This window comes from Gymnoscopelus microlampas (assembly GCF_963454915.1).
Source record: "Gymnoscopelus microlampas genome assembly, chromosome: 20".
NCBI classification, from domain to species: Eukaryota; Metazoa; Chordata; class Actinopteri; order Myctophiformes; family Myctophidae; genus Gymnoscopelus; species Gymnoscopelus microlampas.
The window spans coordinates 29,049,529-29,075,491 of NC_139957.1; the positions used below are offsets into that span (position 1 = coordinate 29,049,529).

The following is a 25,963-nucleotide window of genomic DNA, read 5'->3' on the forward strand; positions in this document are numbered from 1 at the left end:
GAGAACAGTAAAAGAAAAGACAATAGAGTTGGAAGCAGTGGTGGAAAAAGTACTCAAATTCTTTACTTAAGTAAAAGTACCAATACTGCAATATAAAAATACTCTGTTACAAGTAAAAGTCCAGAATTAAGATTTTACTTGAGTAAAAGTACAAATGTATTGGCAACAAAATCTACTTTAAGTACCAAAAGTAAAAGTACTAAATATTTGAAAATAGCAGATCTACAAGCTCACAACGCGTCGCAGCGCGACGCGTTGTGAGCTTGTAGATCGGCTATTTTCAAATAGCCTATGTATAAACTAGGGCTAAAGTGGTTAACGTATGTTTCATTATATCATAATTTACATCTGAAAAGTAACTAGTAACTAAAGTTTTCAAGTAAATGTAGTGGAGTAAAAGTACAATATTTGCCTCTGAGATGTAGTGGAGTGGAAGTAAAAGTATTGGAAATTGGAAATACTCAAGTAAAGTACAAATACCTCAACATTGTACTTAAGTACAGTACTTAAGTAAATGTACTTAGTTACTTTCCACCACTGAAAGCATGTGAGACAGAGAGAGACCAGCACAGGTAGAGACTAAAAATACTAATTTGAGGTCAGAAGGTCCATCAAAGACAGAAATAAACTGTATACATTTTTCTTCACTGGAGATATAATATTAGTCGTTAACCACATTAACCCTTGCCTTTTTTTGGGCACATTTTCATTGATTTATATTGTTTCAAAAATAGCACATCTACAAGGTTGTGAGCATGTACTGTACTAGGCTATTTTCGCTATTTGCCATACGTCTAAATACACAGGACTTAAGTAGTTCTACCTATCAAGGAGAACTCAACTTTATTTTCAAATTCTGCCATGTGTAGAGGACACAGAGAGGATCCAAATACAGTTTACATACTGATTACAGTATCAAGACTACATTGTGGGCAAATAGTATACAAATACCAAACAACAAAAGATCAAAAAGACAAGGACAAAGGATACAAAAGAAAAGGTCCTAAGAATTGAACTACTGTAATTGCACGTTAAACCGGGGGTCTGGGGAGCAGTAACAAGGCACAGACACATACAGTTAACTGTAATAAAACAAATGTAGTGCAATTAATGAGAAAATGAATGTGCAAGTAATAATAGGCTAAGTAATAAGTCATCCACAGGATGAATAAGTAGCAGCATTATTTTCTTTGGTACAGTAGTACGAGTAAAGGTGTACGTGCGTGTGTGCGTGTGTGCGCGTTTGCGTGCGTGCGTGCGTGCGTAGAACACAGCTCGCTTCAATGTGCTTATTTCAAATAGATTTCCAAAATAAATAAATGAAATATAACTCTAGCATAAAACAACACAGCAGCAGCTGTGTGGTATGACTTGAAGGTGTGGCTCAATACAGCCTACGTGTTACAATAATGTTTTATTTTCTCGGAACTTCCCCTATTACACAATATAACAAAGTACCTTCATTTTTTTTAAACCGATATCAGACTTCTGAATAACAAAATGGTTAGAAGGGAAGTAACAGAAAGTTAGAGAGATGGTTATGTGGAAATATTTATCTGCGGACTGCAGCTGAGAGATGCAATGTTGTAGATGCACATATTTTCCATATTTCATATATTGAATTTAATCCTATTCATTAAAATATTTCTATCATACTTGGAAAATACACAAATCTCTGTGTGTCTATCTTTCAATCTGCTTTGCAGATTGGCCAATCTAAGTGTAGCGTTTGTGCCGCTGTCATACTGTACTGATGTCATAAATGACTGACGCAGGGATTAAAGCAAAGACGAATCTCGAATCTCTGAAAACCTTTGTTCGGCCAAGTCTGTGATTTGTGAAACAGCGTGAAAGGAACCCCCCACATTAAGGCTGTGTTTCCTAAACAATTAACACAAAGAATTATGATGTTTAGGTAATATCATTCTACTACACCTATGCTCTACATTCAGCCAACCGGTTAAATAAATTGCATATTGAGGCTTTATGAAATATCCGAGACCATTGCGTTTAAAGACGTCCCCACATCAACCAGACTACTACAGACTGGCAGCCGAATGAAGTCGGGAGATCAGTTGGTTGAAAGGTGTAGAGAAGTTGCTGCTACAACTCTCTCCATACAGTACTTTAGAGTCTGGATTGAAAGTTGAAAGTTTTCCTCTCAAGAGTTAAATTAACACTCAGGATATTACAGTGTAGGAAGATGGAAGAAGGGATTCAAGTAGAAGTGCAACAAAACTAATCGATTTAATCGACTATAAAAATAATCAATCAATTTGACAAACATTTTTTCGATTTTGGGGGGGAATTATCTTTACATTGAAAGTAAGAGCGAAAACAGCCCATTTACAAGCTCACAACGCGCCACAACGTTGTGAGCTTGTAGATTTGTTATTTTACACTATAAAAATCGATTAGATATATAAAAAAAATCAACAAATTAATGAACAAATGGTACTTCTCGATTATTCGAAAAACTAATTGATTGAATAATCGCTAAGAAAATGATGGATAGTTGCGGCCCCACACTGAAGGACAGACTCACAGGGAGTGACAGAGCAAAGAGAACGAGCCACTCACCAGCCGAAGCAGAAGAGAGCCAGGTAGAAGCCCAGCAGAGTGGCCACCACATGTCTGATGAAGGGACTGGTCTTACTGGGGTGCAGGTAGAGCCGGAACCACACCGCCGTCAGCAGGGCAAACAGCTGGCACACCACGAAATTCACCTGCACACAAACACAAGAGGCCAGATGATGTTTCAGTACATTCGTGAACATTTGGAGAGTGACAGCGCTGCTATTACTGTATGTGGCCAGGGGGGCGGCCACAGCTGAATGGACGCCTGGGGAAACAGAAGGTCCCTGGCAAGGTTCGATTCGCGGCCCCCGGCACTGTGTCGAGGTGGTGTCCCTGAGCAAGACACTTACTTAACCCCTAACTACGATCAGCTGGGTGAAGCTGCAAACTGCAAACTTTCCCCAGCAGGATGAAATGGGTCTAAATGATAATAATTTATCAATTAATTATATCAAGATTTATATTGACTAGGGGAAGTTAAATGGAAAGTTAAACTTCACCATTTTTCAACTTAAATCCTGTTGTTTTGATGTGAGGAGATCAACACAGTATGGCAAAATCTCCACGAAATGTTGACGTCAAACATGTTGTTTCACGTCATCTGGTGAATCGGGCATACATAATGGATATCGGAATCAGAATAAATCTGAATAAACGTTGTCACATTCTTCTTTTTTTATGCATCATTTGTAGTAGTTTCTTTTTGAGAGAGGAAGAGAGGAAAATAAAGAGAGATAGAGGAAGAGCAAGGAGAAAAGCACAGGATAGACACACAGGTTAAATAATCTCCTCATATCAGAACAACTGGATTTAGGTTGAAAATCGATAAAGTTTCTCTTTAAAAGGGAAATGAACCCTATGCTGATCTAGTCATTTGTTTTCTAGCTCAGGTTGAAACCTGCAGCAGACTGAAAACATAGCAGGCCAGTAAGAAACAGAGCTGTTAAGATTTAGATTTATGTCTCCAGAGCCACAGACAGGTTCCATTTGGACAATAATCTGATTGAAATCATTCTGATTAGAGATTCCAACTAAACCGTTTACATAAACACTAAATAACATGATTCACGTTTCAGGAGCTAATCACACAATTCATCTGTGTGTGTGTACCAGAGGTAGTTGGACAATTGCCAGAACGTTCAAGCCAGCCATCACATCCCCTATATTATGGGACTGATAGACAGGTTGCATATTTCCTCCCTGACCCTGTGTTAGAACAAGCACATGAAATTACATTATGTGGATTATAGTGGGTAAAAATCCACATAGTGGGTATTTTATTGCCCCGGGGTCAGACATGTACAAATACTTTATTAAGATGATGTTCTGCAAGTCATGTTGCATGAGGTGTGCAATTTGTTATACAGAAGGGTCCGTTACACACTGTCAATGTCAAGTATTTCCTTACAGTACTGTAGATTACAAACACACAAATGCCCACGCAGCACTGTACATGCACCTCTCACCTACTGTACAGTATTATCTCATATTTCACCAATTAAGAAGCCATACTATTGTAAAACTGATTGATAAGACATGTCAACTGTCTTCGCGCTCTCCTCTGTGAATCATTAAAAATCCAAGATTACACAAGTGTGTCTGACTGATAAGTGTTTTCCTGATACTGGGCGTGGGCTCTTTATGATCTGAAACCATTGTTACACACTGCACTCCCTCACACAACAGATGACAATAATTCTATCACTGTACTTTTACAGAAGAGCTCACTTTTAGGTGAAACATTTTAGTCAGATAGGTCCAGGAATAGCTGGGTTAGAGTCAGTGGCTGAGCCTGTTTTAGAGATTTTTTCTTTGTTCTTCTTTCATCACCTAATGTCACCTAAGCCAGTGGGGACAAAGAGTCTTTAATCCAGGCAATAGATAGACAGCTTGACTCGCCCTAGTAAACAGAAAACAATGGGAAGCGTGGCTCTCTCTTTGATTACCAGTACTGTATGCTCAGTCCATATGGTGAGACTGCAGTGCACCCTACCCTCTCCTTCTGTAATGTAACTTTGCATCTTGCCTGCGGATAGCCTGGTTTCTATTCACTGTTCAGCACGCAGGTCCTGACTAGAGCCTGTCTACTCCAGAACTGCATCTGGTCATTTGTGTTCAATTTGAAAACCTTTGAGTCCGTCTACAGGATTGTATAGAGTAGGCTTAATTGTTTTAGAAGGACTTAAGGGTGCATTTACTATTTTTATCGATTGGAGCACACTAGACCGTTTCCGTATATCTGCACAGACCAGACCTGCAAACGGCAAAGCCAATGTACAGTATGTCAGCGTCAGTTAGGATTTCAAAACCTATCACCCATATAATGGTTTGATTCCAGGCGGTTAAGCTTTAAATGACTGCTCCGTACAAGCCAAGGTCATGAGCCTTTCTGGAGAGCACAGTTATCCAATGGGCCGATCGTGTAGGGGTGTGGTGTGTGTGCGTGTGCGCGTGTGTTTCAGAGCTTGTTTGTGTCATTTCATCTGTGTGTCCGGCCAATAAGAGGAGACATCTAAGGGGTGATGGCCGATGCATCTCAGTGTCCATCAGACCCCTGTGCCTAGGCTATTCATAATTGTAAATCACACTTGTGTGCACATGCAGCGGCGCATGCACACATACACTTAAAAGCTATTCATCCATTTCTCTCCCTGGCCTACTGTTCCTTACAGTCTCACACACACACACACACACACACACACACACACACACACACACACACACACACACACACACACACACACACACACACACACACACACACACACACACACGCACACGCACACGCACACGCACACGCACACGCACACGCACACGCACACGCACACGCACACGCCTATGGTTGACTACAGGGCCAAGAGGTCTAGACGAGCAGAATGACATTCGACTTCAGAGCCTGCAAGGTCCAACCAAATGCTTAAATTACCATTTTCTTAATTTATTTAATATATTTTCCTCCCAATTTAAGTTGAGATGCAAATTCCCATTTTTTTCCACTGCTGACCCTTACTGGTTGGTCTTGGAAAGGTCTGCAGACAACCATGTGTCTCCTCCTCCAAAACACGTGATGTCACCAGTCACTTCATTTCACCTGACAGTGAAGAGTTTCACTGAGAGGACGCAACGCATGCAGAGGACCACACTACATCCCTGTCAGTTCAGCTGCCTGCTGAACAGGTGCCCTGACCAACCTGCAGGATTAACTAATGTAGCAGCAACAGAGATCCCCACCCGGCTTCCAAACCAGCTTAAAAAAGGTCAAAAATAGCAAAAATTACGCAGATGCAGCAGATGCTTTCCCCGTTGTAATGGGTTTAGACCCGAGGCCGATTTAAAAAATGCCTACTAAATCCTAACAAAGTTTTCAGAAAATCTTTTCATTCACTCATTTTTTTTTAACAATTCCTGTTTCTATATACATAGCAACATCTAAAATAGGCTTTACTGGTCTTAATATGTTCATCTAAACATGTATTTCCAGAGTGGAATTAACACTCTCTGTGCATTTTGCAGCGCAGAGAGTACAATAGCCAACTGTCTTTGTAGATCATGTGAACAATGAACAGTGAGTGAAAGTGTGTAGGGATCAATCTGAGAACCCACAACTATCCGTTTACAGTACTGCATGTTTAATGACAGTGAACACACACACACACACACACCCCCATGGGCAGCAACCACAAGCAGGAAAGCCTCGTTTGTTCTCCTAACTAGAGCTGCGGGTTTGTTTATGGTTATGTCAGAGTGACGTGGCCTGCCCGCCCTCCCATTAGCCAATTTTAATATAATAAAATGGTCTCAAGTAATGTATAGTATATATATGTGTGTGAACATGCACGGTATATCATTATCCAACTTAATTTTATCCTTCAACTTGTTTATGCCCCAAAATGACTGGATATAAAGGTTCTGTAGCAATTGGTAGATATTAGACCTTAATTGTCAAATGTTAAAGCATTTTCTAATCATGTACACTTTACTTTAACATTTTGGGGGGAAAGCCCTTACCAGCTACGTATTTTCATATGTTTCCTTGTCCTGTATGTCCATGGTTCTGGTATAGTTCAGCAAACTTGTTTTTGTCACGGCCGTGGAAATGGTACGCTGTTACACTGCAAATGGTTACTCATCCGATTGTGTTACCTGCCTATGCATTGCGGGACGCGACAGGACACATATTGGATAGCAGTGTCGCACATATAAGCCTAGTAATAAGAGAGCTAATGTGTTGAGTGTTGACTGTCCGTGGCATGATTTGTTGGTGTAAGAAATCAAATAGGGCTTCTCCTGTCCACTTGCTGCAGACTCGTGCAGAATTATGTGGCTGTAGGGCTTTGACACATGCGCAGTAGGGCCGCCACACATGTGCAGTGGGCCACCTAAGTTGAAAGCATGTAAGGTAGTTTATTGGATTTTCCAAGGCATGCATATATTTGTGCAAAGTTTGGAGCCAAATGCACTACTGGTGTGCCATTAGGAGGGGAACAGATAAACAGCGTACGGCCGTACACTTTGTCTATTCTAACTGTAGGATAGGATGGATGTAGTGGTACTGTTCAGGGTGTGACCTCACTCAGGACTTAAGTAGATACTAGCCTAATTAATGCGTACAGTAGGAGCCAGTTTAAGACAAAGCAGTGAGGTGCTCTGGAGATGCAACTGTTGAAAAATGGAAGAGAAGGGATGGCAGTGTGTAGAGGAAAACAAAGCAAAAAAAAGATCGATTGAAACTAAGTCACCACAGCATTAGCAATCCAAGTCACAAATTCATCCTGCTGTTTTATAATAAAGTAATTAAGCCCCAAGCGGTCGTGGTTTGCAGTGATTTTAGAACAGCTGAGGGGTGTTGTTAGGCAGAACATGGAGCAGAGTGCCTAAAACCCCCTTAAGCTGTTCTAAAAATCACAGCCTCACAATCTTGCATGGCTTATTGCTTTTATAAAACGGTTATGCCTGCCAACATGAGAAATAGGTATCTTAGACATATCCTAATTAAAACAGTTTCAATAACAATTTCAGTTCACAAATGATTTCTGCAAGAAACTAGTCCCCGACTGCTTGCACAGCTTGCAAGGAAGGAAGTTGCTATGCAAATGAATGGAATGCCCCCAATGGTGAATATTGTCCCCTTTTGTGAACATGCCATTGTAAATGTGAAATGAATAAATATTGAGCAACTGCATGGCCTATTTTTCACCTAAAATACTATCAGAAACCCTTTTTCTAAATTCACATACATTTTGAAACAATTTGTTTGGCACAGTAATACATGCAGTCACAGGTGTGTAGTGTACACATACAGAGCGGATTCAAACCCTGCTCAGCTAATCATAATCAAGGACGAGAACTATCAGTTTCATAAAGGCCTTGTTCACACCAATATATTAAATGTATTTCAAATTAGATAATCCATTACAGCTGTATAAATGCATTCTATTTTGATGCAGGTGATACAGTATGCACATATGCCATATTAATGCATACATGAACTAAACTGAATGCATTTTAACAGCTTTTTGTCTGCAAATCACCTTAACCCATTAAGACCTGAAGCCGATTCTAAAAATGTTTTCTAAATCCAAACAGTTTTAAAAAGAAGAGGAAAAAAATAAGAAAATCTACAAAAATCTACAAAAAATAAAAATAAAAATAAAAAAAAATCTACAAGCTCATAGCGCGGCACTCAGTGCCGCGCTATGAGCTTGTATATCTGCTATTTTTGAATAGCTAAAGCTTAAAATGACACAGATACGTTCCAGGTCTTAATGGGTTACGGTATAATGGCTAAATGGTCTGCTTTTCTATAGCAACTTTATCCAGCGCGCTTTTCAATGTGTGTTAAATTCCCACATTCAACCATTCATACACACATTCATGCATCGAAGCTGGAAGTTACCATGCAAGTTACCACCCTCATCGGAAGCAGTTAGGGGATCTAACCGGGAACCTTCCAGTTCTAAAACTGGCCACTCTACCGTACCTCCTGAGCTACACCAGCCACCAGAGAGCCTGGTGGTGACTGAGGTAAGGTTACATTAAACCAATCAGATGGAAGTAGGGCTTACAGTACCGGTAATCAAAAAGAAAGGCACGCTTCCAATTGTTTTCTGCTTGATAGTGTGTAAGTCAAGCTGTCAATTTGCCTGGAGTACAGCCTCTTTGTCCTCACTGGCTTTGGGACATTAGGTTATGTAATAATAAGGCCTCCTCTGCTTCCTCCCCTCACCTGCAAACCTCCACTTCAAATAGTGTTTACATGACCCACAGCTCTGGATGTCATTTTTCACGCTGTGGATGTCATTTCACGCTTCGAGTGCTGTGTAAGCTGCACTCAGTGGAGTCTACGAACTACTGGCAGGCCAACTGACTGACTTGATTTCCTGGCTGGCTGGCTGGCTGGACATTGCACACTTCATCATAGACTAGAGTTTTTTGAAAAACTTATGTTTCTATATCAGTGGTGCTCAATCCTTTTCATGTCAAGGAGCCCCAAATTGATATGTATTTGGCCACCAATCCCCCATCTCAAAATATTTTGTTCCAGGGGGTCCCAGAAGCAAAGATTTGAGTTAAAAATGTGCGCTTTAAATACATGTATATTAAAAGATTTGCACAAATGTTCACGATTTTTCAAAAATAGCAGATCTACAAGCTCATAGCGCGGCACTCGGTGCCGCGCTATGAGCTTGTATATCTGCTATTTTTGAATAGCCAAAGTGTAAAATAATGCTTTTTTTTTTTTACTCAAATCACAAGGTGACACAGATGCGTTCCAGGTCTTAATGGGTTAACCCAGAGATTAATCCAACGGAGACCAAATGACATGGTTGAAAGACACCCAGGAAAACGATAGCCTACTATCATTTCTTAATTGGAGCTCCTAGCAGAAGTTCAGGGATGTCTCTCCGTCATGCTGTATCTATCTACAGTACTTCTCCCCTTGCCCTGTAATCTGTTTTTAACTGTTGTACTGTCTTTGGCACCTGAATTTCCCCAGCCGGATCAATAAAGCTCTTATCTTATCTTCTTATCTTCTTCAGGAGCAGCACCATACCTCCCATAAAGTCCCTTGCTTTCATCTATAAATGCTCACCTAACCCTCTTCCACCCCTCTTTGATCTCACATCTGCATTAACTATTTAATGTTTGCCATTGATTAAACACGATTAATAGAGTAATGAATGATGAACTTGACCTTTTTCATGTTTGCCAAAGTGAATACAATCCTATCTTGATATTTTCCCTAATATTTTTTAAGTTAAAGCGGCACAATGTTGTCTTTTTTTTTATGAATAAAATGTACATTTGTCCAATCTGTATGGTAGAGTATGTTCATACAATATAATACAAATATTATACAATTGGAGTGGTTGTATTTTGTTCTCCCTGCTCTTCTATTGCTCTTCTATTGAGACATTTAGATGTCAAAGGACATCTAAATGTCCTAGACACCTAGACACAGGATTTTACACAGATTTTGACCTGATGGTCAAGATTCAATTTATCCACTGAGCAAGCAGGCAGGCTCTATTAGCTAAATGGTAAAAATGTCAGCACTTGCGCAGGAAACCGGATTTGAAAAAAAAGTTTCAGAACCACTGCCATAGCAACATGAAAACTGTTAGGATTTAAGAGACATTTGTAGAATCAGCCTCAGGTCTTCATGGGTTAACATGCTGCATTCACATTTGGTGACATTATTACTGCTTTGACTGCACATATCCACTGTTGTCAGAAAACATCTTTGGTGTGAAATGTTGGGACTACTGTGACGTTGAGCTATGCGGTTTGTAAACTCGCCGCACTCTCTCAGTCGGAGTTTGTTATCTCTGAAAGAAACGGCTACAGCAACAACTGGACAAATTCAACCTTACAATTAAGTTGACATGACACGGCTGAGATTCTTTAGCCTTCAAGAATTGCTGAATGAATATACTTGCAGCCATTTGGCTTGTCTTCAGTCAGTGTGTACACAAATAAAAGTGTTTGTGTATGCATATTCAGTGCATACAACAACAAGCAAATACAAAACATCCAGTGTACAGTATGCATTTCAAAATCGAATTTAGAATTTAGAAATAAACATTTGTAAGTACCTAGCTACTTATTAACCCATTAAGACCTGGAACGCATCTGTGTCACTTTAGATTTCTTTGGCTATTTTTGAAAAATCTTGAAACATTTTTTTTTTTTTTTTTTTTTTTTTAAACTGTTAGGATTTAGAAAACATTTTTAAGAATCGCCTCAGGTCTTAATGGGTTAATACAAGTGGAAGACTGGTTGTGTCATCTGGACCTATCGCTTTTGTGTTTCGGAATGAAGGCTGAGTGGTAACAGATTGAAACCAGCCCCTCCCTAGATATTGCACATAGCTTTGTAGGGAAAGAATTCCTTGTAACCGCCTGGAAGGGTGTGATAGGCGAATGGTATTGTTCAAGGCAGGAGCCAATGTTTGGGAGTAGCAGAGCTGCATTAAGCGCAAGCATTGCCATCGGTCTATGACTGGACAAATTTGTATGGTGAATTGGCTCCTTTGAAGCGTTTAACCAGACAGAGGATACAAGGACTGTTGTAATGTCCTTTTTTTTCAATCCAGAATGAAAAATAATCATTCTTCTATTTTACAAAATTGGAGACTAGAATAGATTTGCACCAAAACAGTGGCAGCAGCTGTATAGCAGCATGAAACATTTATGTTGGGTCTAACGGCAGCCTTCCACAGTGAACATTTTCATTTTGTATTCATCTCATTGACACAGCCCATTTACTTTGATGATTGCAGTGGATTTCAGTTGCTGTTTATAGCAGAATATGAAATCGATCAACACGTTGAAGTAGTTCCTTTGTTTATTCAGAGTTATTCATATACAGTATTGTGGTGCAACTTATTATTATGAACTTTGAAAAGTCGAACTCAGAGGTGTAGCTGATGCAATGTCAAAGTAAAAATGGACAGCTTTGGTTTACTGAAACACTTCCTTTTTTTGGCCATACCATCAAAATCTCTTTTATCACGTCTCTCGACTACAAATAAACTCATCAATATTCGATCAGCAAGAAGATAGCTGTTGAAAGATTATCTGAGGCCTATTTTTTCAAAGGGAATCCTTTGGCATTGATGAGATGCATGGAAATCATTCTGTTCAACAGTGAAATAGCTTGCTTTTGTAACTGGACCTGTTGATTACTGGCAGGTTTATCTGAGATCTCAGCTGCCCTGGAGCTGTCCTTCCTGACTGACTGCCTGCCTGACTGGCACAGAGAAAACACAGTTGATTAATGAACCAGGCCACATCTGAACAGAAAGTAATTAAGGCTGTTGTCATTTTGCTCCTGACAACAGAAATAGTGCATGGTGTGTGGCTGTGCACGTGCACAAACAGGCAACAGCGATACGTACGTGCATGCGCACACACGAGCACACCGAGGCACATGATACATACACGGATACTTAGGTATGCTCACGTGCGTGCAATCATAATTATGCACAGTCACTCAGACACAACTGTATAGGGATTCAGAGCATACTTAAACGCTTCCCCTGCTACGACCACAGTGTTCTGTTGCTGACCACATCCTCTACCTCACTTTGCTTCACTGAACAATCCACCATAAATATTGCTTTCTTCTCCCAGAGGTAGGTGAAGAAAAAAGAACAACATGCTTCTTATGCATTTGAAACCTACAGTATTATTGACACTAATATTTAAAGAAAAACACATAGATCTTACTACTCTTGCAACTGTAGCATTATTGACTTGTGGTTATGGTATACACGCACGTGCTCCAACGCGGGGTACCTCTCACGATCTTGTGCTGGGTGTATCATTTGAACGAGGCTGACGGTTTGAGAGATAATTGCATCAGAGGAGGGCGACATAAGTGATTTGATTTATTTAAAGTCTCCATGTTATACTCAAGTGTCATTTGGAGCCCTGGGCATGCACTTCTTGTCAATATTAGGTATGAATAGATGCTGCTCGTTGTGCTCTGAAGCATCAAGCAGACAGCTCATCCACAGGGACTTATGTAATGGGTGTTGTTGTTTGTTTGTTTTTTCACACTTAAGTGCCCAGCTGTATCCCCTCTGTTCATATGCAGAAGTGGTGACAAACTGTGACAAATTATGTATAATAGCCTAGGGGTATAAGAAATTATCGATACACTCGAGTATCACCATACTATGTTTTGTGATACTGTAAACTGTATTGATTCTCAAAAAGACAAATTGATAAAACATTTAAAAATATGTTATTGATACAGGTAAATTCCTTTGCTAATGTTGGATGTTACAGGGGCTGTGATGAATACAAAATAAAAAAGTAAAGTCCACTGTACTGACTGCATAAAACTTTTTATTATTCAGATTTTATCCATAATAGTGATGTGTTGTTTATACTTGTATGAGTTTTCCTACTGGGCTTGTTCTGATTGGCGAATTAATCATTATATCCTAGATGGAAGGGAAAATCCCAGATTGGTGTTTTCCTACGCTGATATTATATGTATCTATTTGGCAACATTTCTATTTGTCTACATTTCTACAAATGGATAAATGAACAGAGGATTTTAATGTTTGTATTGAAGGCTATGACTATGAGACTCTCGCGCAATCACAACCTGTTTTCTCCTCCACAATTTTCACAAGAAGTCTAAACGGACTCCACAGCAAATTTTTAATAAATGTTTTTGCAACAAACTCATGTGCCAGAATGTTTCCTCATTAATAATAGATACATGTCCCTCGTCCATTATTTATTCACTCCAAAGTAGACCTTACCCAACAGTACAGTATATAGTGCATTGTTTATTTTTCTCCTGCAAAGCGGCTTGCAGGAGATGCATACGGTAGCCTGCGATAGAGAAGAAGCCATGTTCCACTATAGGAGGAGGATGATTATCTGCGACGATTTAGACTGTGTGAACAGTTTCTGAGATACCCAGAGAGCATGAGTGTTCATCTGAGGCTGCTCATCTGAGCTCCATCACACAATCCACTCAAGAAAAGACTGGGTCCTCTCGCACTCCCTCTGTAGCCACTTATCTCCTTCCTTCAAAAGATTCCGCAGATGAGGAAAATGCCTGAGCTAGGACGTAGCACTGTCACACGTTTCTAGGGCGTGTGTGTGTGCGCGTGCGTGTGTGTTTACATGTGTGTTGGTGTGTGAGTGGAAGAGGGAGACAGACACCCTGCAGATGTGATAGCGTGTAGCAGGCGCCAGCTAGCGATTAGCGCTGGTGGGCATTAAGCTATGGAGTTCCAGTGTCTGCCAGGCTCGGCTGGGCTTGAAGGAGGTGCTATGGTTTCTCGCTCACACACACACACACACACACACACACACACACACACACACACACACACACACACACACACACACACACACACACACACACACACACACACACACACACACACACACACACACACACACACACACACACACACACACACACACAGAGCGAGAGGAGGAAGTCATTGTGGATGCAGTGGGAGACGGAGATAAGCCCGCTTCCTGAAGCTCATTATGGGGCACCTAACCCACAGGAGAGAAAATCACTGTGTGTGTGTGTGTGTGTGTGTGTGTGTGTGTGTGTGTGTGTGTGTGTGTGTGTGTGTGTGTGTGTGTGTGTGTGTGTGTGTGTGTGTGTGTGTGTGTGTGTGTGTGTGTGTGTGTGTGTGTGTGTGTGTGTGTGTGTGTGTGTGTGTGTGTGTGTTCACGTGCACACTGAGTCAAAAAGGCAGCACTGCCCCTCCAGGTTAGAGTAGTACTTTCAATGCTCATCATAGTTTCCCCTATTTTTCCCCCCCTTCTTCTCAAACTTTTCCTCCTACAGGTCCTTTGGGAATTTGCCAGCCTAGAAAGTCACATACAGTATATTGAGTCTAATGATATTTGCTGGCTTTATCAGCCTGATACAGTAAGTGTACTTGTGTTGGGGCAGCAGTGGCTCAGGGGACTGCGTGTCAAAGTGTCTTTGAGCAAGACACTAAACCCCTAATTGCTCCCGATGAGCAGGTTGGTGCCTTGTATGGTTACCTCCGCCTCAGTGTGTAAATGTGTACCGTATTAACATATCAAATGTAACAGTGTGAGTGTATCTGTGTAGTTGCTATGTGTGTGTTTTTATGGATGTGAAATACATTGTAAAGCACTTTGAATGGACAGAAAACCCAGGAAGGCGCTACATAAATGCAGAGCCATTTGCATTTACCAAATCAGTCATGGTATAAGAAATAGTTCATAAATAGAAGTACAGTACCATATTAAATATTTACATGCAGTAGTGCGATACAACAGTGTGTCAATGTAAAACACACAATAGATTCAGTCCATTCGAGGCATTACAGACGTTTCCCTGTTTGTCTACTTCATTGTCCTTAGTTTATCGTACAGTACTTTAGGCGCAGTGGTTGTGACATTGATAGACACATTTTTAAAGGCTCTGAGTCTGCATGCATCGTGAAGTGCTTGCATTGCCATGTAAAACTTCCCCAAAGCATTTATCAGCAAACACAGGTACTGCTGGCCTCTCTCTCTCACCCTCTCTCTCTCTCTCACTCTCTCTCTCTCTCTGAGAAACTGTGAAGCCAGGAGGCGGGGCTATAAAATGCAGTAATGGAAGTTATTCCCAGGGGCCTACGAGAGACTGATATTCATCTGGGTAAAACTGGCTGGTGGAGTCGAACCTGCTCTGCTCCCTGGTCTGACTGCGTTGGCTCACTGCGTAGCTTTTCCCATGGGACCATTACTTTGTTCTTCCCCTTGTGCCCCTCTGACAGAAATAGTACCACAAACACACACACACCTAACTCCCATGGTTCCATTACTCGTCATCATAAACAGCACTGAGCTGCTCCGTACCGTCGCATCACATGGCTCACATTGCTCAGCTTTAGCACCCAGGAGGGCCTGAGGTGTTCCCTTTGGAAGAAGCAACACTACACCCCCTTTTCAGGCCCCAAACAAACTAACCACAGTGACTGGTGGGTCCCGAATTAACCTATTTAGCTTTCAAGTCAAATATATCGTAGCTCAGTGCGGCAGCTCACCTGGCAAGAGCGCATTCCACATATCTAGGGCTGTCCTTCCTGCAGCTGGCGTGGGTCCGATTGCGGCCCGAGGCTCTATGGCAGTGGTTCCCAAACTTTTTAGCTCGAGACCCAAAAAGGTGACATTTTGATGTCTTCCCGAAACCCAAACTAGTGAAAATAGCCGATCTACAAGCTCACAACACGTGTAGATCTGCTATTTTCTCCACTTCTTAAAATCACTTTTTCCCCCTTTAATGAATGGATTAAAAATATATATTTTTAAATGAGAAATAATAATTAAAAACTAAATGTAGAAAACTAAAAATGAAGGGGTATTTACTCGCAAACCCATAAAAATTGGTCCGTGACCTACATAATATATGCATCTGTTTGGGAAGCAGTGCCCTATGGTCACCCCCCCCCCCCCTCTCTGTCCCACCTCTTCTGTCTCTCACACCTTCACAATCAGGAATAAAGCAGAAATGCCAGGGGTGGAAAAAAAACAAGACAGGGTCTAATAATGGCATGACTTCATGTGCATCTCGAGCTCTCGTGTTTGGTGACAAACACATTGGCAAACACATTGACTCCCACACATAAGACTCTTTTCTAGATGGCTCTGCCGCCTACAGAGCCACACCGCTAAAATGTTTAATAATAGTCCTACCTGCCAAATGTTTTATGCTGTGACTCTGCAAGAGGGTTGCAGAGTGTGGATCCTGAGAATAAGTTCCTAGGTTGTTGTTTTTTTTTTTTTACCGACTATGAAATAAAATGTGTATACATAGCCTTTCTATGTCACGTATCATACATACAGTTGATCTGCATAATAACATTATGGTGGTGACTGGTGACAATTTGCTCTGAAACAGCGGTCAGAGCAGATTGCAAAGCTGGAGAGAGGCTGAGGAGACCCCTGTTACGGAACAAACACTCAGCATTGTTTTTCAGCACTTAAACTTATTGTGTTGCAAAAACAAAATCACCCACCAAAGTATCTTCTGAAACATAAAAGATGTAGCCACAGTTGGTGCTTGGCTGGTGTTAATTTCGGACCTGAAGTTGTGTGTACAACTGTACATGCATCTGTGGTGTGAGAGTGCGTGCGAGAGGGTGTGTGTGTGTGTGTGTGTGTGTGTGTGTGTGTGTGTGTGTGTGTGTGTGTGTGTGTGGATGTGGAGGATGTACAGTATGTGACGGAAAAGATAAATTTAGACTACCATTAGCATGAAGCTCTTTTTCCACGTCGCTGAGCTACAACACAGCCCATGTGTACTGTACCCCGTCCTGTTGTGTACGTGCGGGCACGTGGTTTGGAAGCCCAGCCCCCGCCCTTCCCTCCACACAAGCCATACTCATTTACATTAGCCGTTGTTCAGAATGACTCATGCGCACACACACACACACACACTCACAGGGCTGCCAACCTGAGTGGCTGGGGGAAAGAATCAAAGTTTCCGAGGTCTCATGATTTATATTTACTGTATACAGTGTGTGGTGCTTACGACGCAATGTGTTGTGTGAGCTTGTATATCTGCTATATTTGGTGTGCGACACCGGCTCGCAACTAAGTATAAACCAGGCATGACATATCATAGTCAGCTGCCCAAACAAAGGAAGATTGTTGTACCGGTATGTGCATAATGCTATCCAATACATCTGCGGGGAATATATACAGTATATACTTTGTGTGTGTGTGTGGTATGTATGTATGTATGTACTGTATATGTAAATATATATACATATACTGTGTACACATAGGGCTGTCACGATTACAAATTTAAGTTGACGATTAATCATCACTCAAATAATTGCGATTAACGATTTCTGTTTGGCTTTTAGCTTTTGGAAACAAAGGTCGCACAGGGCAGATATGACAAATAACACATATTTAATTACTTTATACTTAGAAATGAACATTAAAAAAATGTCAAAAATAGTGGAAATAGTTTATCTATAAGCTCAAAACGTGTCGCATTTTGAGCTCATAGATCGACTATTTCCACTATTTTTGACATTTAAAAAAATATATCACATTTTTTAACATGGAATTGATCATGACGATTATGACGATTATGCAAAAAGAATTGTGATTATATAAAATAATTGCGATTAGACGATTATGTAATAATTGTGACAGGCCTACTGTATGTACACACACACACACACACACACACTGTAGTCAACAGTTTTTTGTCCAAAGTGAGAATTAGAGAAAGCATACATAGATGTCCAATTGTCACTAAAGATTAAAAATGGCTTACGGCACTACCAGAGAGGAGTTAGGATGAGGTAAGGAAGAGAAAAAGAGAGGGAATGGTATCTGTAATGGAAATAAAGACAGCAGGGTGTTCTACAATGACTAACTCTTACTAGCAATCCAGATATGCTGTATGTAGGCTTAAAGGTAGGGTAAGTGATTTGCTTTGGTTAAAATAAGTGTTAAATAGCTCTATATTCTGATAGTACTCATTGCTGTAGAGTGTTTGTTCAGTATTAGGAGTCTCCTTGTCTCTCCACCTCTTTATTAAACAGAAAATGCATTTTCGTTTCAGTTTCAGTTTTATTTCCAACTTTATCCAATCAGGACAGAGAACTCAATCAGGATTGGAACTGGAACACTATACAAATTAAGCTTAAAAATGGGTACTTTCTCCTGATTGGCTGAGATTTTGACACCTACCGAAAAATGTATTTTCTGTTTATTAAAGAGCTGGAGAGACAGGGAGACATCTGTTACTGAAAAAACACTATATAGCAATGATTACTATCAGAATATAGTATTTGAACCTTTTAACAAAATACTTTTTGTTTTAACCAAAAAATATCACTTACCCTACCTTTAAGTTAAATGCGAGAAATTAGAACAGACCTATTGTGTGAATAATGTCTATCCCCAATCAAGTCGATTAAGAGTTAGCTCAGACTTTGCGGCAGCCACTCGATAATCTGTGATTTTCGTCAGGCGAAGTGGTCGCGTGACAAAGTATCACTTAGGCTTAACACGGGTGAGCACACACACACACACACACACACACACACACACACACACACACACACACACACACACACACACACACACACACACACACACAGGGAATCATGATGTGCAAAAGGTCAGGCACAACCTCTGTCGTGGTGCAGTTATTTCTAATGTAGATGTTGATGAAGCTAGTTGCCAGCAGTGGTGGAAAAAAAGTACTCAAAGGTTTTACTTAACTAAGTAAAAGTATCAATACTGCACTGTGGAAGTACTCTGTTACAAGTAAAAGTCCGGAATTCTAAATTTACTTGAGTAAAGTATTGGCATCAAAATGTACTTAAAGTACCAAAAGTAAAAGTACAAAAATGTTTGAATATAGCCGATCTACAAGCTCACAACGCGTCGCTTTGTGAGCTTGTAGATCGGCTATTTTCAAATAGCCTAAGTATAAAATAGGGCTAAAGTGGTTAATGTATGTTTTGTAATATCATAATTTATATCTGAAAGGTAACTAGTAACTAAAGTTTTCAAGTAATTGTAGTGGAGTAAAAGTACAATATTTGCCTCTGAGATGTAGTGGAGTAGAAGTAAAAGTATTGGAAATTGGAAATACTCAAGTAAAGTACAAATACCTCAAAATTGTACTTAAGTACAGTACTTAAGTAAATGTACTTAGTTACTTTCCCCCACCGGTTGCCAGTCAGAAAGCCCACACAGAGAGCACATAGGCCATGCGGTGAATAAGGCACAGCAACGCCTCTTTCACTTCAGGCAGCTGAAGAAGTTTGGCACGGGGCCCAAGATCCTACGGGCCTTCTACAGAGGCACCAGTGAGAGAATCCTACTGAGAGATGCCTCACCGCCTGGCATGGGAATTGCACTGCCCTCCACCACAAAGGGTGGGTCATGCCATGCGGACAACCCAGAGAGCATCAGTGGGTGTGAGCTTCTCTCCATCCAGGACGTATACAGTGTCAGTAAACGCCCATAGGATTATGAAGGACCTATACAGCCATCTCTATCATGGACTATTTCAGCTGCTCCCGTCCGTTAAGCGGTTCCACAGTCTTAAGGCCTGGACTAGCAGGCTCCGAAACAGCTACTTCCACTATGCAACTAGGTTTATGAACAACAGACACTAAAGAGCTGTTGCTTGTCTGCCTCCCACGGCACACACACACACACACACACACACACACACACACACACACACACACACACACACACACACACACACACACACACACACACACACACACACACACACACACACACACACACACACACAGGCAGCTGCGCACACACAGTCACACCTAAATGTGCAAACATCTTCACACACACTTCATTTATGAAGGCAGGACCTACACTACACACATAGCACAGTAGCAGCTTACTCAGATCAACCATATTATTTAAACACATCCCACACACAGACAGGTTTAGGGTACAGTGCAACTACTGGTGCTTTTCCACTGCGTTGTACTGTACCAGCTTAACTCGACACAACTTGGTTTCTCTGGTTTCCATTAGGCAAAAGCACCCGATACGTTTTTGGCAACACTTCAAATCGTGGGTCCAAGCGAGCTGAGGCGATACCAAAATGTCAGACTACTGATTGATCAGAGAGGATCATCACTAGAGTCACTGGTGACTCCATGGAGGCTTGTGTGAATACTGTTTTTACGGCCAGACATGAGTGTATCGTTTTGCGTTTAGCATCTTCTCTTTGTTCTTTGCAAGGATGTCTCCCATGTCATTGACAGAAGAAAATAGTCTGCACATTTTGTTTGTCTGTATTTGCTATAGGTAAATCAGCAGTCACATAAGACTGATTAGTTTTGTTATTAGCCTTAGCCTTACTAAAAATATGTTTCATTATCTATTAATCGGCCGATTATCAAAACGATTAATCGAGTAATCGTATTATGGGTTATTTAGCTGTTAATTACCTTTTATATTACATTTGAGGTTGTTTTAGGCATGTTCTAACTACCAACAGAGACAATTTAGATGAATTATTAACTCAAAAACACATCTTATAATATTGTGCTCGGCTGCTGATTAGGTTACTGCTCTGCGGTGCTGTGACAATACCTGAATTTCCCCACAGCGATCAATAAAGGCCCATCTACACATTTAGGCATTTGGCACTCTCCTATGCAAAGGGTTTGGACATTGCTGTGACGACTGAGGGGGTAAACTGCTATCTGCAGTGCTGTGCAACCAAAGCTAGTCAAGTCAAATCGAGGCGAATTGAGCCAGTTCTATGCAATGGAAAAGCGCCATAAATCACATTGATAGCATGAAAACAACAGTATTCTTGTTCTATTCACAGCTACAACAAAGCGTTGACTTGTGCTGTCTGTCTCTCTGTCTCTCTCTGTGTGTGTGTGTGTGTGTGTGTGTGTGTGTGTGTGTGTGTGTGTGTGTGTGTGTGTGTGTGTGTGTGTGTGTGTGTGTGTGTGTGTGTGTGTGTGTGTGTGTGTGTGTGTGTGTGTGTGTGTGTGTGTGTGTGTGTGTGTGTGTGTGTGTGTGTGTGTGTGTGTGTGTCAGATGGCAACGCTGACATGTTCCTCACTTCGCCTCATGCAGCGAGGCTGTCTGGTGGGAGAGACATCGGCTGGATCGACACAGAATGAAATAGGCCTTCATAATAGAAACATCTTTTTCCTGCCATTTTCTCTTGTTCGGGATAAACATACATTAATGGTCCGTTAGATTGCTTTATGTTGACGCAGAATCCTAAAGATTTTCCTACTCTACGGTCTGCTAGTTCAGCGTCATTAAAAGATGTGTATCTGACATTGGAGATGATGAAAAACATGCCACGCAGAATTGAACAACGTTCCATCCAGTACACACACACACACACGCACGCACACACTTGTGTGGACAAACAACCTATAAACACAGCCGCATCATGCACACCTGAAAGAAGGAACGCGCGCCGGGCACACACACACACCTGCTTGTGCACATATCTACACACAAACGCAGCATCAGTACATGTGGTGTGTGTGGCGGTGCGCTCCGCTCACCTCCCTGTGCTGAGCCACAGAGGCCAGTCAGGCTCTGATGGCCATGCCAGCTATTAATAGTCTAACAATCAGCCATTCCCCACAGGACCGCCAGCGGCCGAGGGCCAGAAGAACCGTGTGTGTGTGTGTGTGTGTGTGTGTGTGTGTGTGTGTGTGTGTGTGTGTGTGTGTGTGTGTGTGTGTGTGTGTGTGTGTGTGTGTGTGTGTGTGTGTGTGTGTGTGTGTGTGTGTGTGTGTGTGTGTGTGTGTGTGTGTGTGTGTGTGTGTGTGTGTGTGTGTGTGTGTGTGTGTGTGTGTGTGTGTGTGTGTTCATGCACACCGCTTCTGGTGTGACTCTGCCCGTGTGTGTAACTGGCCTCCTAAAAAAACATTAACTCCTTGACGGCAATAGGCTCTATGCACAGCAGCTATATTGGAAGGAAATTGGGCCTCTTCCTTACTTCCTTCACAGGTGTTACCAATGATACTAATGAAGGCTCCGTTCCCTTTTGTGTAGCACAGTGGTTCTCAAACGTTTTAATTTCAAGGACCCCCATAACTCTTAGAGTGTACAAATGTAACCAAAGGGACCCTTACGGGTTCATTTGGTTACATTTGTACACTCTCAGAGTGACACATCCGTAAGGGTCCATTTGGAACCCCTTCAAGGAACCATGAGGGACCCCACTTTGAGACCCACTGAGTGTTTCCAGGGAGCCAACATGCGCAATATCAGCACCCTGACTCCGTTGGACCAGAGCCTTAATTCGTATCATTGGTAACACCTGTGAAGGAAGTACTAAGAAGGGACCCAGTTTATTTCCAATATGGCTGCCTGTGCATAGAGCCTATTCACCTGTTTCCTAGGCTGTGTGTGTTTCACTTCCTGTCGATTTGATCCAATGAAATCCAATGAAACTGGTCAGATGACCAATGATATCCAATGAAATCGACAGGAAGTGAAACACACACAGCCTAGGAAACAGGTGAATATGACAGGACTCCAAATTTTGGTCAGACTATTCTGTCTGCGCTTGGAAGGAACAGATATTCTGGGAGGGAGGAGGGAAAGGGTTTCAGGTGAGAACTACTGCTGATCAGGGATGTACAACTCAAACCTCAAACATAATATACACCTCAGATTGATGATGGTGATGGAGTCTGGCCTGGCGCTCACTAGGGTTACTCTGCTGCAGCACATCGCTATGCACACAAGCTCTATGGGCAAATCGTGGGCAAAAAAAAGGAGGATTGTGCGAAAGAAAAGAGGAAGAGTGTGTGGAAGGAAAGAGACAATCTTCTGTATATCATCTCCCACTGGCCTTGATTCCTCAAAAATATATTGTTGCTCTGTGAGTGTGTGTGTGTGTGTGTGTGTGTGTGTGTGTGTGTGTGTGTGTGTGTGTGTGTGTGTGTGTGTGTGTGTGTGTGTAGGTTTTACCGATTTACAGTGCCAAGCATTGTCTGTGTACCCACAGCTGCACACACACAACGCTCTGTGCATTCAGTCAAGTGTTCCTTTATCCTTCCTCCATATTCCTTCCACATAATTAACATTTGTCAGCGAGCATTGTACTCCTAAAGTTATGCACATAACTCTCTGCAGCCGACTCCCACTGGCAGAGTCAGCTAATATAATATTGATGTCTCTATACTGTACGCCTCTCTCTCTCTTGCTCTCTCTGCAGCCACGATAGCCAGAATCACTCTCCAACCAATACCGTAGATACAAATGCTGTTTTTTGGGTGCCAGGCATCACTGAAAATGAACACGAATATACAGTACTGCAGTAGTCAATGCAAACTGGGACAGTGAAACCCGATGAACACAAGAACCAGGCAGGCAGAATTCACTCATAATGATGCTTTCATTCAGTGACATTATTCTGCATACTTAGCTTAGTAGGCTACGCGCTAACTATCCTCCTCCAGCCTAAGGGAAGGGGCTACAGTAGACTACTAGGCTTGCTCTTGTCTGTAATAAAAGCACACATTACTCCTCATTTTGTGACAAAAGATTGGCTGCCGAGATCGGCCGAGATGTCACCAAACGTTCATTCCTCTTAATACTTCTGTGTTAAATTGAGCATGTGGTGACTCGAGGAAGGCAGTGAGTTTACAGTGCTGCCTCACATTCCTAGACCCGAGCAAGATCACTGACAGATACTGCCTGGTCACCCTAGCCGTTCCTTAACTGTAGTTATGTCTAGGCCCTATGTAACTGCCCACACATAGGATTGAAACTGAATTTGTTCATAAGAAGTCATAGATGGTTAACCGTGGTTAACCGCCCACAGTCCAACGCAAAGGTTAAACGTTTACCAAAAAAAGTCCAAAGGCCCATCCCTACAAGGACCCCCAAATGAATAATATGTATTTGGCCAGGGACCTTCATCTGAAAAGAGTTTGTGCCAGGGACCCCCGAAGAGATAGATTTGTGTCAAGTTATTGATAGTAAAAATGTAAACTCTCTGAGAAACCCCAGGATGAAAATTCTCCAGTTTTTCAGTTGAAAATCCCTACTTGTGCAATGAAAATAGCCCATCTATAAGCTCACACTACTAATGATTTTTTTTTTAATCTTTTGAAGATGTTCGCCTATAATATGCCCAAAATTGGGACGCCAGGTTGAAAGTAGAAAGTAGGTTTTATCCTCTCGACTTGTTGAAGCTCTTCTTACTGATTCCAGATAGATACTAATATTATTTCATGCAGTTTCTGAACTTGCATGGAGCCAAGACCAAATGCTTGACAGTTCCTGGCAACAACAGTACGTTCACCAGCTCAGTGGGTTGCTAAAATGTTGTCAAACAGGCACCCTCTAAAATGATGGAAGACATTGCTTGGAAGTTGGCAAAGATGGGTCTGATGTTTGTAATCTATCCAACAGATTACTGGATAAAATGCATTCCTGTCAGCTGTTTGTTTGATATATATTAGAGATAGATGATATATTAGAGATAGATGTTGAGGTTCGTAGAGACAATTCAGATATAAGTTCAGTTTAACCACATAAACACAGAGAGCTATGCACACATAAGTTCTCTATGATTTACGGCAAAACTATAGCTAAATCAGGGAAGCTAAACAACACTCATCAACCTTTTATAACTCCCAGTCACAGCCACCCCGACGACAATTAAAGATTAGGGTTGCAACTATCGATTATTTTATTAGTGATTATTATCAATTACTTTTTTATTATTTTTTTTATTATTTGAATAATCGCTAAGTGTGTTTTCTTTGATAATTTGTAATAAAAAAATGCAATCAATCAAGATCAATATCAATGAATCGACTCGAAATAATTGCAATAGATGTTTTATCCCCTCCCCTGTACATAGTAGTACAGTCAAACCCCTAGCAGAGACCCCCTGAGTCTATACATTTATGGAAGGATGATTATTATTGCTTAAACATGTAATTTTATAATTTTGTGGGACATAATATGCTATATAGTTGTTAGAAAGTTATGTACAGTAGTGCTGTTTTAAGGTGAATGAGGGAAATAGGGGGCCAGGATTAACAACAGCAAAACTATATAAACTATATTAAAAAATCTGTTTATAAACTCCAACACAACTCTCAGAGTATAATCCAAGTGTCTTTTATTCAGTCATATCCCTATGACTTAAAAACGCAGCTTTTATGCTGAATATTTATTGTTTAAAATACTTCCGGGCTAGTCTACATCGACTCATGCACGAACGACACACGTACGTGTGTGAACTGAGCTCCAGTTGAAACCCACAGGCATGCTCAGGCACGTTCCTCACTTCAGCTCACGCATGACAGTTTGGAAAATTACAATATTCAGCTAAAAAGCTGTGTTTTTGAAGTAATGCGGATATGACTGCATTCAAGACACTTGGATTATACTTTTGAGAGTTGGAATACTCGGAATATTAAAACTTTGCTGTTATATATTTTTTTCCACTTCATTTCTACTTTCCACTCTCATTTTTGGATTCTTTATTCACAGACAAAAACAAAAATTCTCCATGTATTCAAGGTTTCATGGGGTGAGTTAATCGCCAAAACATCATTTGGCGATTAAGTACTCCGACAACCACTTAAGCCCTATTTTATACGTTATTATCCTACAACAGAGTCACACAAAAATAGCTAATATAGCCAACGTATTAATACATTGTGTCATGGAGACTACGTATCCTTCCTCGGCTTACACTATGTATTGTGATGAAGTATTATTGGTAAAATAAAACAATAAAGTATGCTACGGATTTTGTGCATTCCGTGTAGGTCAGCCTTATTGTTCTAGGACTGTGAAAGGCATTTCTCCACTCATTAGCTCAGCTTGGATTTGTGTGAGGCCAGGCGTTTAAATGAGGC

The 25,963-nt window shown here is 41.1% G+C and overlaps 1 protein-coding gene across 1 annotated transcript in view; it reads right to left on the reverse strand.

Annotated features, from left to right (window-relative positions):
* mboat2a (membrane bound O-acyltransferase domain containing 2a) overlaps positions 1-25,963 on the reverse strand; it is an 84,199-nt gene that overhangs the window by 49,244 nt on the left and 8,992 nt on the right. Inside the window, exon 2 of the mRNA XM_084044030.1 lies at positions 2,581-2,726. Coding sequence (XP_083900156.1) covers positions 2,581-2,726 — 146 coding nt within the window. The remainder of the gene's footprint in view (positions 1-2,580; positions 2,727-25,963) is intronic.